At 37.4% G+C, this 12746-nt stretch overlaps 1 protein-coding gene across 2 annotated transcripts in view; it reads left to right on the forward strand.

Annotated features, from left to right (window-relative positions):
- The window catches only part of myom3 (myomesin 3), a 293178-nt gene that overhangs the window by 235674 nt on the left and 44758 nt on the right, over positions 1 to 12746 (forward strand). For both annotated transcript variants that reach the window (XM_051919078.1, XM_028819087.2), the window contains 3 exons: positions 2094 to 2161; positions 2255 to 2365; positions 4066 to 4153. In XM_051919078.1, the coding sequence (XP_051775038.1) occupies positions 2094 to 2161; positions 2255 to 2365; positions 4066 to 4153 (267 nt within the window). The remainder of the gene's footprint in view (positions 1 to 2093; positions 2162 to 2254; positions 2366 to 4065; positions 4154 to 12746) is intronic.

Here is a 12746-nt window from a genome sequence, read left to right on the forward strand (position 1 = left end):
GGACCAGGTGTCATTGAAACAAAAGCAGGATAAAGCAAGGTCAGAAATAAAAGACAGAGTAGAAAACAAAGTAAAACGTCATAAAGAGGTTACAAAACAAGGGGGCCAAACACATGCAGAGCAGGTTAGAGATAATGAAAACTGGAATTCAAAAGACTCGTAGAAACACATGCAGAGCAAGATACAGAGCAAGATACAGAATAAGAAAGCAGAAAAAAATGACAGTGTCAAAACAAAGAAAGTAAACATCGCATTAGCGCAAAGAAAGAGAAATTATGACTCGGAGAATTTCAAAAACGGAGTTTTCCTCACATGCATTTATTGGTTACTTTGCAAAAAAAATTATTAACTGCTGATGATGTTGATCGTTTTGTCTGTGCTGAAATTCCAAACAGAGAAATCTATCCTAAATTATGGTACAAAGTCATTAAACACATGTCTCACTGACCTCATTAAAAAGATTCAGCACATTGGGACTCGAAAGATTCCAAATATTGTTTTTACAGAAGTTCTGAAATAAAAGTGATACTAATGAAACAGCACCAATTCAAAGAAAAAAGAAATCATAAAAGTGTGTATCCGGAAAAACAAAAATGGGGTTGGCGAGTGAAGCAAGCAGGGGGCGAAGCTCCCTAGTATATAAACATAGATAAACACTGTTTTTATGTCATAATATTTATTGTTATGATTGGCTGCTCAGTAACCTTATGATCTATGGACAGAAATGTCCCTGCATGTACTATTGTGAGTGCTAATGGCCTTGTACTGTTTGAAAGAACGAGTAAGAAAGGAAATGGTGTAGGATGACAAAAGTCTATTATCTTAAGACACCTTCTAAAGCACCAGGTGTTATCTCTGTCTTAAGCAGAAGGCAGCTCACTGCTGGTAATATTCAGTCCTGCCTTCACCATCCTCTTTAGAAAGTATCATTAAAAACAACCGTAGAATGTCTTGGAAATAACTGTTTTTGGGGCAATCACGGTTAGCTCAAACCTAACTTACTACTGGAGCTCATCTATGTCAGGAGTTTTTATTTTCTACTTTATTAATATTAAGACACTTTTTATGTATGACTACCCTCTCTTCCCACATGACTGGGTTTTTGAATATAAAAGCCTTCACCTGTTCTTGTTGGGTGTGTGCGGGCTGTGAAGGCTGCTTATAGAGTTTAAGGTAAAGCTCATTTTGTTAGGAGGCCTTTTTTTGGATGGATGAGGCTTACTTCTATAGGCAAAGCCTCAACCTTTGAATTTCTGAAAACCCATAACATTTATGGAACAGAACCAGTCATTTAACTAACTCACACACATGTAATGGAGCACATTATGACTTACACAGGCCATTTCAAAATAAAAGCTGTCTTACTGTAAACATTTCAGTAGGCAAAACAATGGATAAGGTGGCACAATGATACTGCTGACTCAAGTCTCCAATGAGTCTGGGTTCAAATTCTGAGTGTACCCAGCACTTTTCACCAATTCCTTCTTGGGTTTCTCAGAGTACTCTTGTTTAGCCTCACAGACAAAGGTAAAAAATATGTTGACTGGCAATTTTGGTCATGATGAACAAGTAGGATGTATCCATATCCATTTCAGGGTTAATTCATGGATAATTCCAGACGTTGCCGTGAAAATCTCCCTATTACCAAGCAATGGGACATCTAATCTATATTGTGTTCTTGCATTTTAAATCATTGTCTCCAGTGTCTAAGCCATGTTACATATTTCTCTCTTATTTGTTTTGTAAATTGTGCTTTTGGAACAGTACTTACATTAGTATTATCACCCATCCAAAAATCATTAATAAATAACCCTTATTATCCTATAATATGTGATAAAAATGCCATAAAACAATAGAAACCAGTTTAAATATTACCTGCTATTCAAACATTACATTGCCAAATAAAATGTAAAAAAATGAGGATGATTAAAACTGACTAGTTTAAAACAAGACCGGAAGATAAATAATCATTCTAATGCATTCAGCCGCCATTTTCTACAGTTCACTTATTATGTCACTTTCTACACTATAAACTGGTTGTATACATGCTTTCTCTTTAGTGTGAATGCTATAATGGTTTGTGTTTGTTTCAGGGCCTTACTTTCTCGAGCCTCTGTCCTGGAAAATCACAGATGATTGTGAGCTTCTTATTTCATGCAAGGTACAGAAGCCATTGTATACACCATTCTTTACTGGGAGCTGATCACTTCACTCAAATCTTGATCTACTGCTTTCTTGTGCTTATTTTCTGTAGGCCACCAACCTGAAGAAAGAAAGCATTCTGAAATGGTTCAAAGATAGGAAGGAGCTTTCAGACTTTCATTTCAATCCCCAGGATGGCCAGAGCTCCTTACTTCTGAAAGAGGTACAATATACTGAACGATCTAGCAGATTTTCACTGATGCACTTTGAAGTTCATTTAAATATAATAAGTGATGAGTACTGTCTAATGTTTAAATGATTTCATTAGCTCTATGTGACTCTTGGCTCACATTGCTTTTATATTGCAATTAAAATGGACAAAGATGTATCGTATAATAGCCTTTTAAATATCAAGTAATGCAACTGATTTCATTTAGCCTGTGCCCAGGCCAACAAAATGGCACAATTTTCCAGAGAAAAAACTTGTCTGTAAGCAGTTTAAACAAACTGTCTGTTTTTTCACCTTACTAAGATAGGTTGAACTCTAAGTAATTAACATAGACCTCAGCATTAACATTTGCAGTGCACCATCTATTCTGTAATCCATGTAAAAATAAAATGCATTGCATTCGACATTCCAACAGATGGTGCATCTCAAATATTTGTAGTAATAAAATGCATTACTTCAAATGTTTGAGGTGTGCCATCTGTTAGAATGGCAAATGCAACGTATATGTTTATGTTATATGCCATTTAGTATGGGATTTTTAAATACAGCGTGAATGTTTGTGATGTGCAATCAGTTGGAATGACTGAGTAATCAGAGAGACTCACAGATACACAGACACAAATTTTTTAAGGTGGATTTTCTTCATCCCCTTCACATTTTAAATTGAGCCTTTACCAATCATGCCTTATTGCAACAATTCCCCTAGATTTTCAGATGTTTGTAATTCAGTCATTTGGGCATTTTCCAGCTATCTTAACCAGTTCACTACCATAAGCAGAAGGTGGGACAGACTGTAACTTCTGCACATGCTCCTTCTTTCATTCACATGGTGAAAAGATTATTATTGCTAAAGAAAGCTAACTAAAATTACTGAAAAGCAGTTTGTAAATCAAAGAAACAATAAAACTAAAAGATGGGTAAACTAAACTGAAATTAAACCTACACACTTAAAACCTCAAAAACTGAAATAAAATTAAAATGGGTGGAAATTAAAATTTTTTCTTTTTAATAATTTTTCACTAAATGGCTATGCACTAGTTAGCTATGTAGTTTCATGAATGTAATAGTTGTCAGTTAGCAAGAAAGAACATCCATCCATCCATCCATTATCCAACCCGCTATATCCTAACTACAGGGTCACAGGGGTCTGCTGGAGCCAATCCCAGCCAACACAGGGCACAAGGCAGGAAACATACCCCAGGCAGGGTGCCAGCCCACCGCAGGGAAATATTTTTTGAATTTGACCACATGGCAAAATATTGGTCATCAACAAAAAAGTATTGCCTGGGAGTGCTTTAGGATTTGCATATACAGTAAACAGATCAAGTGCTTAATTGATGTAGGTAGTTGGGTTTGTAGAGCTCAACTAAAGGGAAAGAACCCAATGCATTGAAAAGCGCACTTAAACTTAAAACATTGGGAGACTGGGACAAAACTAGAGTCAATAAAGGACTCACACTTGAATACAGGGAGACCATACAAACTCCTTACAGAAGGAACCCCAGTGAAGAACCAAACTATGGACCCAGCTAAATGAGTGGTGCTTACCTCCTGTGCCAACATGGTAACATTAAAATAATCATGTTCAGTATAAAAATTAAGATATGTTCAGAGCTGTAAAGACATTATGCTGTGTGGATATGTTTGGGGCAAAAATGTCAAAGTATTAACCTTTCAGACTTGTTATTATCTAGGTTACAAAAGTGGACATGGGAGAGTATAAAACTGTGCTGTCAGACACAAGAGGGGAAGACACCAGTCTCTTAAATTTGGGAGATGAAGGTAAGAGGAATATATGATGTATTTCAAAAAGTTAACTTTACAGTTGTATTAATGTTCACCCAAATCATCTTTATTCTTCTGAGCACATTTACATTTTTTCATCTTTTTTCTTTATTTGCTCATTCAATTATTATTCTCTTCATGTACATTACAGTATGGCTTGCAGTACTGTGAAGGACATTCTAATGGTCCTCATTATTAAAACTGAAATATAACATGATATGACATAACATTTCTCAAACTCACTTAATTCAGCTGAGGGCCAAGGAGGTAAGCAAAATAAAAATGAACAAAAATAGGCTAAATTAGCAAGATACCGTAGGATTGCTGAAAATGTTATGAATGCCATTCATATGCATTTTAATACATGGAAAACAAAGTATACTGACAATATATAGTATACACAATGATAACCTTTTGAAAAAGAGACAGGCGTTCCAATGGATTCATCATCATCCACAAGCAGACAGGGCACAGAAGTAATTAAAAGCTAATATAAGAGAGGTTATGCTGCATACTAGACTGGCCCAGAAATCTGAAGTCATTATGGAAGCTGAAGGAGGCGAGTTAAGTGGCAGCAGAAGCGTCGCATCTTTTAAGCGTTGTTTATATGGCTCCTGCTATTAAGTGTAATTGTATGTCACCACCTCACTATTCAGTATCAACGTGCTCTGTTAGCCTACTCACATTTTTTCAGTTTATCATGTTCTATTATTTTGTATCAATTTTTGAAAGTGTGCTGTTGTAATAATAATAATAATAAATTTTATTTATATAGCAATTGATATGCATAGCTCCTTTGTACCCCTAGGGTATTATCAATCAATGCTTCTGGGTTTGTATATAGCTCCTTTTGACACCTCTTGTATACTTACATACAAAGTTGTCATGCTGTCAGCTAGAGGGTGATGCTAAGATTCATTGGGTTTGCAAAAGTCTCAGGAATGGATCATGGCTTGGATTGGTTTACGGAATTGGGAAACATAAGTGATGTTAGCACAAATGAGTGGTGCAAGGCAGAAACAGTAGCATAAATGTGTAGCCAGGCAGTACATGAAGCAGATGAAAGCACATGGAGTAAGATGGAAAAAGATGCTGAAAATCAGGGAGGGTGGTCTAAGAAGGAGACAGCAGTTTTGACTATGGAAATACCCTTACAGAGTATAATCCTTGCTTGTCATCAGAGAAAAACTTTAAAAACCCCATTTGAACAAGTGTTATAATTTTGCAGTTGTGGTACAGGAATTGAAAAGAATTTTGGGGCAATTCCACAAAACTGTACTTTAAGCAATCATGTGCCCTTGCATCAGTCTACACACTGCCAAAACCATCTGACAGTTCTACAAGTCATGTATAAAATACCACCCAGCAAACAACGCTTAAATGAACTCTAACTGGAAAGCAATATTAAAAAATAGCTTTTCATAGTCAGCTTATTGGATAAAGGTTTTCTCACTTTAAAACAATCAGAAGAAAAGTACACCCCATCTATCCATGCATTACTTAACCTGGTTAATCAAATTTAAAGATCACTGGGGACAAAGTCTATCACAGTAGCATCAAGTGCAAGACAGAACCCACCTTTGGACATGGTACCATTTCACAACAAGGTAACTAACTCACACACTCTCACTCTCTACAGGGCCTGTTTATTGTTGCTTATTAATCTGACAACATGTTTTTGGAAGAGGCAGAATAGAAATCAATAAATAAACCACTGAATATCTGGAGCAAAAACCAGACCAAAACATAGAATGTGCACACTCAACAGAAGTTGGCAACTGTGAGACAGAATTGTGCCGCCCATGCTACAATAATAATCAGATTAGTGTCACAAGCTGCAAGTGATGTCACTGGGGAAACCCTAACAATAGGCTATGTATGGAACAAAAATGATTAATCAGCACTAAAATGAAATGGATGAGTAATTACAAAAAACTAACAAAGGTTTTGAAGGCTAAATTAATGGAAAGAGCAGACAATATTACTAAAGAGGCTATTTGGAAATTTTATTTTTGCTTTTCATGTTTCATTGTAAGAGTCTTGCAAGGATATATAACAACAGTGAAAAGGTGTGTGTGTCTGCAGTCATATAATTTGCAGTGCAGAAGATAATGTAGTATTCAAGAGTATGCAAGAATACGAGATATTCAGTGTTAGAAATTAAATTCAGCAGCCACACTGAAAATAAATTAGTTATTCAGTCTTATTTCTGTTAATTATTCATAAAAAATACAACTTGAAGGCAAATACTCTTTGTAGGTTTCTCAGATGAGCTGTGATTCCAATTTCTAGGCTGTACAGTTGACAAATGTTTGTGTTTGTGGGGGTCTGCAATATAATACTGCATTACAGACTTTATTTTGTCAGGTTCTGGTGTAGGTGAAATTAAACAAATTAACAGTAGTAGTAGTATTAATGTAAGTAGTAGCAGCAGCTATATTACAGGTGGTGCAGTGGTAGTGCTGCTGCTTTGCAGTAAGAAGATTGTGGGTTCGCTTCCCGGTTCCTCCCTGTGTGGATAGCGCTTTGAGTACTGAGAAAAACGCTATATAAATGTAATGAATTATTATTATTATTTCTGTCACATGTAAAGAGGAGGAGGAGGAGGAGGTTGGAGCATGTATATATTTGTTGATATCTGTTCTTAATAATGCTGTAGTGAGTGAGACATTACAATGCACCACATTCGCTACAGTGCTGGTAGTGATCACATGAAGAAATGGGGCACGCTGATTTATGCAAACAACCATCTGCAGAAGTCAAGTGAAAGGTGGAAGGTTCAGCAAAGCTCAAGGAAGACACATTTAGCAGGCACTATAAAGTGTTGGTCAGGCACAGTGGCTTTGAGTGTATTCAAAATCTCGTGCAACTGCTCTAGTAAAAAAGGTACTTCATATATATTACCTCCTCCCCTTCATATTATTTGCAGCCTTGTGGCAAATGACAACAAGGGGACTACAATTTCCATCAGCCAGTGCTCTGCTCCAGACAAATTCATCAGTGCTCACAAAGTTTAAACAAGTGCATCGACAAACGCAGAGTGTCATCAAAGGTAGCAATTTCATTGTCTCGCTGGATTACAGCTTTCGTCTTAGAGTAGATTTTTTGTCTCAATGTAACTTGGGTTTAGACAAGTTTCATTTACAAAGAACAATTTTACCCCGTTTATTTTAATCTAGACCTTTTTCTAAGAAATGTGGTGCCAAAACTAGTGTATGCAGTTTTGCCTTACCCTTAAATAACAATATTCTTTTTTTTCTACTTCTCTCCCCCCAAAAATTTAACTCACAAACCCAAAAACTTGTTTTTAGTATGTTTGCTATTGCAAACTCGCACAGAAAACATAACATATTCAAAAGGAAACTCTGCTGTTTTGCTTATCACCACCTATTGTGACAATATACTGTATTTGACATAATTTACAAAAGTGAGATTCGGGAAGCTAGATAGTGGCAGTATGATGCACTTGGCCAAGCGTCATAGTATCATTAGTATCATAGTATCATTTTACTATGTACACAATATGTGTCAATAAATCTGAGGTAATTTGATTACACTACATCACTACATTTTTTTAATCAATGTGTTGTGCCTTGTGTTTTTAAAAAAGCCAACACTTGCATATGGACATTAAGTTCAACAATCAGTGTTAAGCATTTTTCTTTTTAAAGTGAAAAAACAAAAAGGAGCAAAGAAAGAAAAACACATCACAAATTATTTGACTGAGCCAAACCTCTATTGAACAGAATTAAGCTAATTTTTTTTTCTTCAGCTAGAGATGCTGTTTTTTTCAGAATCTAATAAGAAGAGTACAGGGTGGTACATCTTGAGTGTGTAAAAGTAATTAGTAACTATTGTTTTTTTGTTGGTAGACATTTATTTCAAAACTAATGTTAAATGAGGCAGTACTAATTATAGGCTTTGAAAGAATTGATTTTGGTGATGTCCTTTAATACAGAGGTCTGCTGTAATGTGAATTTCCCATTGGGATTAATAAAGTATCTATCTATCTATCTATCTATCTATCTATCTATCTATCTATCTATCTATCTATCTATCTATCTATCTATCTATCTATCTATCTATCTATCTATCTATCTATCTTTGCCACTAATACAGTATCACCGAGGTGTTCTTACTGGTTATCCATTTAATTTCAAAAGCATGCAGCTTCCTGTAAAATTCTGCTCTGAACTGACCATCAACAAAAGCCAAATTACTAGGAAAAGCAGGAACTGACCTACAGCAGAAATGTTTCACCCATGTACAATTGTATGTAGCAAGTTCAAGATTAAGCAGCTCAAGGGAACTAAGAATATTAGCCCTAATAATAAATACAAATCTCATATTCATTAAAGTACTTAGTTACATAGTACTTTTGATACATATAATTAACCAATGGCACAATAACTGAGGCCCAATGTCTCAGAAAATTTCCCCAGGTAACACAGCTAGTGCACATTTTTCTATTATAAAATAAACTTTTGGAAGGTTGGAAGGAGACAAAAAGTGATTTTCTCAGAGAGACACTTTCACGTTCTGCGAGACAAAACTTTGTGCCAAGAGATTTAACCATGCCCAGGGCCAGAAATAAAACAAAGAGTAGATGACAAAGTAGAACGTTGTAAAGAATTCAAAATCATTGGTGCGATACACATGCATAGCAGGTTAGTGATAATTGAAGTACGAAAATTCAAATGTCTCAAAAAAAGGATAGAAAAGATCGCAAAGAAATGGAAATTATTACTCTGTGAAATAACGGAACAGCGAAAAGAGATTGAATAAATTGTTCGGATTAAAACTTTAAGTCGGAGACTTGTAGATCGTATAATTCGTGTTGCCATCAGGGGTAAAAGAAAAGTAGTGTTTCTTCCCAATGAAGAGGCATATTCGCAAGAATTAAAAGATTTGTTGTTTGGTGAAAGCGAAATCCCGTGAGAAAATAATTTCTCATTTGTGTGAATGCTAGAGAGAAAGAAACGATATTCACTCACAGGCAGTTATATGTTGCATTGTCATGATGTAATTCCAAACACGGAATCAAAATTCAATGCGATGCTGATGAAAAGGTAAAAACAAAAAGAGATTGAATATATGGACATAGGTGATATGACAGAAGTGTGCCGCATGAGATGCAAATCACGCGGCACGGCAGGAGCAGCAAGCCAGCAGCTGATTGAGCAAAGAGGAGGTAAAAAAAAGAACTGTATTTGTTTCCCATTGTATCACAGTTTAAGAGGGGTGTCAGAGGAGCAATCGTGTCTCCTTGGGGTGCGTTCAGCCCCCCTCTTCATGAAGTGAGAGGCAGAGACCCAAAGTGGCGGCTGACATGTAGCGCATGCCGGTGGGGGGCTGGGGGGAAGGGATATGGCGAGCGAAGCGAGCAGGGGGCGAAGCCCCCTAGTTTTACATATACATTATTATTGTAAAATATACACTAGCTGTGTTACCTGGGATATGTAAAATGTACACTAGCTATACCTGGGGAAATTATCTTATATTATATATAAGATTATTATATAATCAAGAGGTGTGAAAATACAGATTAAGCGGTACACCAAACTGTCAAGTGCAAAACAATACAATTTGGGCTCTTGCTAAACCGGAACACAAAAATGAATTGAAGTTGAATTTCACATGTACATAAATGGATGTTCTAGAAAAATAGTTGCCTTGCAGTAAGTGTCAATAATCTGAACTGGTTATTACTACTGAATAGCCCATGGGACGTCTGGCTCACTTACCCAAAACATATGACACAAAAAACAAACATTTGACAAACTTTCTTGCTATCTCTGACCTCTTTTCTTTCTGTCAGTTGATCTTTTGCAATCACTTACTGTGGTATAGCTGGTCTGCAGTTCAAGAAAAAGGTGTCTGATTTTAAATATATAATGGACACGCTCACACTGGGGAGTGGAGCAGGTGCAAGCGATCTGCTGCTACGACTGCTCGTCTCCAGGTTGTTGTGAGGTGGTCAGCCAACCATGGTTTGCCTTGCTGGCACGTGCAGGCAGTCAGATTGTCTCATTATCAGTCCAGGGCAGCAATCAGGCAATCGCACTTGTAACTGCTCCCCAGGCTATGAAAGGGAGCACAAGATCTGAAAGGAGGGGAACAGAACTGAGGTTAAAAGGAGAAAGAGAGGGAGAAGGGGGCAGGAGGCAGAGGAAGCCGGTACAAGTGAACACCAGAGTGCTAGCAGAGACAGGCAGCAGTGTGGACAGCCCCTGGAGAGGAGCAAGTAGCCAGCGCCCAGGGGGCTGCTGTAGTGGATCACCCCCAGCTGAGCAACTTGGGGGAGCAGGAGTGATCAGGTGGCCACAGAAGCCCAGGAAGGAAGCAGGAGTCAGAGGCTTGGACCAAGAGCCCCATTGTGAGCGCCATGGCCTTTGGAGACCCAAGTCTAGGTCCAGAGAGGGAGCCTTACCATAGCCATGGTATGGCAGGGTTCCGGACCTGTGGAAGGGCAGCTGTGTCTGGTAGTAGGGCAACTCCTCTGCTGCAATGGCCACATGGGAAAAGCAGAGGAGACGGCAGTTAAAAGAACGATGCACGTGGCTTTTAAAATCAACACTTTCCTGCCAGCTGGTTTTAACCTTGTTTTAATGGATTTATTTATTTTAAGTTTATCTTATACAAATTCACCTTTAAAATTGAATTATTTATTTAGGAAGTTCACACTGCACTTTTTGAACACTTGTTTTTTTTTGTTTTTGAATTGCTTTAATAAAAGCACTGAGCAATTTGCACCTTCCCCTTGCTTTGTGTGGTGTCTTCATTTGCCAAGCTCATCCCTCTGAAACATTATCGGCGGTGGTGGGTTAAAGAGGCTCCTGGTGGGCTCAAATACAGTTTACAATACAATACAGTTTATTTTTGTATAGCCCAAAATCACACAGGAAGTGCCGCAATGGGCTTTAACAGGCCCTGCCTCTTGACAGCCCCCCAGCCTCGACTCTCTAAGAAGACAAGGAAAAACTCCCAAAAAAAAACCTAGTAGGGAAAAAATGGAAGAAACCTTGGGAAAGGCAGTTCAAAGAGTGACCCCTTTCCAGGTAGGTTGGGCGTGCAGTGGGTGTCAAAAGAAGGGGGTCAATACAATACAATACACAGAACAGAACAAATCCTCAATAAAAAAAATAAAAAATTTTTTAGAAATACGGAGCAGAATTTAACAGTAGATGATATCACATAATAAGATTTAGATAATTTTAGACTCCTGGAGACCTCATCCATCAAGCTGCCTCCCCCATTTGGCCATTCCACGGCTGAAACAGTGTTGGGCCAGCCAATTCGAACAAAGGACCCGTCTTTCTCATGATTCCTGCGATCCTCCATCTGGGATGACTTTACCTTAGGCAGGCAAAACATAGAGTGGAGCCGACCTGCACCATCACACTACCTAATCCAAAGGTCAGAGAAAATTATTTGATAATTTGGGGTTATTTTTTAACCCCCAATCACAACCACTTGTACTGGCTCCCTGGCATTGTATTTGGATTGGGATCGGTCTTCATTTGCACCATGGACACCAGGATAGAGCTCCACCTTGATGCCTTCTGGTGATTCTGTAATTCCATACACTGTATTTATCTTAAAGTGCCAAACTACTATGGCAGCCTTTTCGGTACACATACATATTGAAACATATATATATAGAGAGAGAGAGAGAGACAGAGGTTGGTTTGAAGTGCAGGTTCCAGCTGTTCTAGATCAGTCATATTTGGAAATTCCAGCTTACTCCTCCTGGCACTGCAGGAAATGAAGGCACTTTTGTTTTCCTTTAGGCCACTGCCACTGGACATACTGTATCCTATGTTAGTTAGAATTTATACCATCTTTTTATTGTAATATGAGATATTAACTTTTGTCACTGCTTATTTTACTACTTGCATTTAGGTATGAAAATGCCATATAGTTCAACACTTTATTTTGGCCATATTACATTTGTTAATCTAAATAAGAGCTCTGAGCTTGCTCTCAGTGAAGAGCACCATGTGTAAATGAACTGAACTGAGTTTTTAAGTCTGATTAGAGCCTTAATAAAAGATTGTTAAAAAAGTGAAAAAACACATCAAAACACAAATGAATAGATGACCCTTTCATCTCTTGGAGTTGTTCTGCTAAAATAAGAGGTGCTAAATCAGCATGACAGCAGTAAGACATACTTCTAGGCTTGCCAGTTGCAGAACATTTGTACACTTACACAAAAAGGAATTGAAAGTCGAAATGTAAAATAAATGGATGTTCTAGAGAAACAGTTATCCTGCCTACTGTGCCAGCAAGTCTGCACTGCTTTGCCTTGGGTAATGAAGATGAACTGGAGTCTAGCATTCATAGCACTCTGTCAACTACTAGGAGGACTGAATAAGGAAAATGCCTTTGGAAAACAAATTGGATTTGCAAAGAACCAGTCAGCTTGACATTTACAAGAAATCTTTCAAGAACAACATAGTCTCGGCAGGTGTCATATATTAGCAAACACATAAAAGAAAACTTCTGAATAACATAATGATTTTGAAGATGAATGTTGATAAAGAAGTTTTAGACATTTCACTTAAAAATATATAAAACAGAAGTTTAAAAT

The sequence above is a fragment of the Erpetoichthys calabaricus genome, chromosome 14 (genome assembly GCF_900747795.2).
Source record: "Erpetoichthys calabaricus chromosome 14, fErpCal1.3, whole genome shotgun sequence".
Classification (NCBI taxonomy): Eukaryota; Metazoa; Chordata; class Cladistia; order Polypteriformes; family Polypteridae; genus Erpetoichthys; species Erpetoichthys calabaricus.